Genomic DNA, 2,929 nt, shown 5'->3' with positions numbered 1-2,929 from the left:
ATATATGTATCTATGTATGTATATATATATATATATATATATATATATATATGTGTGTGTGTGTGTATTGAGAAATACAAATATATCAAACACAAGTGTGGGAATGAAATTTGCTTAATGTGTGCAAACCTAGATCCAACCTAGGATGTTCAAACTATTTTCATCTCTGCCAAAAAATTGGGGAATGGGGCACTTGCATCCCCTGTTCTTGAGTCTATGGTATCAAATGCTGACAAAATAAAGTCTTGATTAACTAACAGTATCTTCATCTCCAGAGGATGTATCATAATTATGAAATGGCAATTAAGACCTGCACCAAATGAGAAGGGGAGATAATCGCAAGAATCAAGAATTTCTCTATTATAACTGATATGCTATTAAGTAGAAGGATAGGCTTATTATTGCTTGCAGATAGAACTTGCCCAAATAAATGCATAGTTATTGGGAAGACAAATACTTGATGGAAAGCTTAGACTGTTTCAGCTGCTAAACCTTCTAATATCGTACCTTTATCTTGCCTTCGATGGGGCAAATACCAGCGTAAATTCGAAAGGAAAAAAGTTCCATTTGGCTTATCATAAGGAAGAAATCGGTCACGTCTTTTAGTATATGGATTCATAAGCTATTTTTTTCCCTGACTGGAAGAACAGGATTCCCCATGATGCATATATTAGATTCATTGGGATCGTTATTTATCATGGCTCTAGTAGGGCTCTTGACTCTGAACGAATGTTGGCAATATATTATGTTACAGAATATTTTAAAATTTAAAGATAATACTAAACGTTTTCATACAAGATTGTACCAAGGAAAGAGGCGGACTGAACATTGTTGGATGCCCGATCCAACCCAAAGGCTCCATGTCTCACTCCATAAGCACGAAAGGATTTGAACTCAGAAACGTAAAAGGCAGTGCAGTAACTACATATGGCCAGGTATTTTGACCGAACGCACTACCGAGTGTGTTTAGCATAGAAGAAAAGCAACCGTCTCTCTCTCTCTCTCTCTCTCTCTCTCTCTCTCTCTCTCTCTCTTTCTCTTACTCGCCCTATTTCTCTCACGCGCGCAAACACACACACACATCACTGAGCGAAGATGTGACGGAACTGAAGAAAAATAAGTAATGTAGGAAAATTTGTACAAAATATCTGCGGATTTCGTCAATGTAAAAAAGTTCTGTAACAAACTTTGTTAGCAGAGACGGTCGTATAGAAGTTGATAATATTGTACGATTCTCACTACCATCACCGTCTCATACATTTACATATCATTATAAATAAACATTTGAGATCAGTAACTTACATGTCCGAAAGTATTAGGGTGGGTTCCACGAACTACCCTGCACCTTGGCTTTCGTACCGGTTGGACAGGTTCAAGCATTTTCATCGTACTCGCCAACATTTTCGAATTTTATATATTAATATTTATGTATGTGCGCATGCACGTTTCGCTGCTTTGTGTACGTTTCTGTGTTTTTCTGACGCTTTCTTTAGTTAGTGAAGATATCTATATTGTGATACGGGGGTCAAGTTGTGTGTTGTGTTGGGGTTGCTTGTTAGTAACGGAAGTACCAAAGTCGTTGCTATAGATGTTGTGTCATAGTTCATTCAGCGTTTTCCCTTTTGTATTGACTGCTCGCTCTCGTTGTTAAGGAAGTGACGTCAGGAGACAACAGATTAGACGATGTTTTCATTGACAGTTTTATTCAGTCGCGTCACATAATTGAATAGTAAAAAGATAATGCAAATGTCGATTCCCATTTTTCTTTCCCTAATTTTCTCATTTAATTTTTCTTTCAACACTTTTGTCAGGTTTTTGTGAACAATAACATTGTTGGTTATATATTTCTCACGGGCCAATCATTGTTTTATTGTATTTCTAATTGGGGAATTTTTTTTCCATGTTTGATAAAATTAAGATTGTTTAAATTTTTATTTGAGCACGAAAAGGCAAGCTGATTAAACAGGTTTTCTGTCTATTCGGCAAGTTTCGTTTTTGACAGTATTTTTATTTTTTATTTTTGTCTTCTGTTACTGATATTAGAAGCATGACGATTGATTAGATATAGGGATGCAGCGAATAGCTACAGAATAACTAAGCTAAAATTCGAAATCGAATCCACATATTTCCGCATTGTCAAAGAAATCTTCAACTCATTGTTTTAGCCTTTTTGCACTCAGAGATTGATGCGAATGTGCTGACCTTTTGACCTTTCTCAGGGTATTCCTTGGTCAATTTTGAAGGACGAAGAACCCTATTGCTTTCAGTTCACTTTGTTAAATTGGTAAAATTATAAATACACTAGCTGGACCCGTGAAAAATTCACGGAAAACATAAAAAATGCAAGCATCTGTAAACAGTGTACTGGTGCCATGAGAAATGTTTGTATATTATGTATGACCGTCTGTCTTTACGTTTTGAGTTCAAATTCTGCCGAGGTCGAATTTGCCTTTCGTCCTTTCGGGGTCGATAAATTAAGTACCAGTTGTGTACTGTGGTCGATCTAATCAACTGGGCCCCTCGCCACAAAAATTTCAGGCCTAGAAAAGTATATTGTGACAGTTATAGAATATAGAAAGTAATGTAACACTAATGACTATGTAAGAACGACCGTGCGAACCCAAAAAGGAGAAATGGTGACGAATGGAAAAACAGGGGACTCCTTTTATTTAAACGCGTCACACGTTCGAACACAAAAATTATATCAAAGATGATATATAAAATGTTATACTTCGATAACATTAGTGAATTCGTAAATTGCCAGTAATTAAGACGAGAGAAGACAACCGTATGAGATGAATAACAGAAATATTTATTGTGGCATTAAAATGTATGTCTGTGTGTGAGTGTGAATGTGACATATAAAAACATAATAAAAGACAGGCCGTCGTATAAGGAAAAGAGTGTGTGTGAGTGATACATGTATGTG

General features: G+C 36.1%; 1 protein-coding gene across 1 annotated transcript in view; it reads right to left on the bottom strand.

Annotated features, from left to right (window-relative positions):
* LOC106874434 (cilia- and flagella-associated protein 53) overlaps window positions 1-1,635 on the bottom strand; it is a 13,067-nt gene extending 11,432 nt beyond the window's left edge. The window contains exon 1 of the mRNA XM_014922168.2: window positions 1,303-1,635. Coding sequence (XP_014777654.1) covers window positions 1,303-1,401 — 99 coding nt within the window. The 5' untranslated portion in view covers window positions 1,402-1,635. The remainder of the gene's footprint in view (window positions 1-1,302) is intronic.
* Between the last annotated feature and the right edge of the window lie 1,294 nt (window positions 1,636-2,929).

Source organism: Octopus bimaculoides, chromosome 8, assembly GCF_001194135.2.
Source record: "Octopus bimaculoides isolate UCB-OBI-ISO-001 chromosome 8, ASM119413v2, whole genome shotgun sequence".
NCBI classification, from domain to species: Eukaryota; Metazoa; Mollusca; class Cephalopoda; order Octopoda; family Octopodidae; genus Octopus; species Octopus bimaculoides.
The sequence above is the reverse complement of the archived record's forward strand: the minus strand, read 5'-3'. Positions and strand labels throughout refer to the sequence as shown.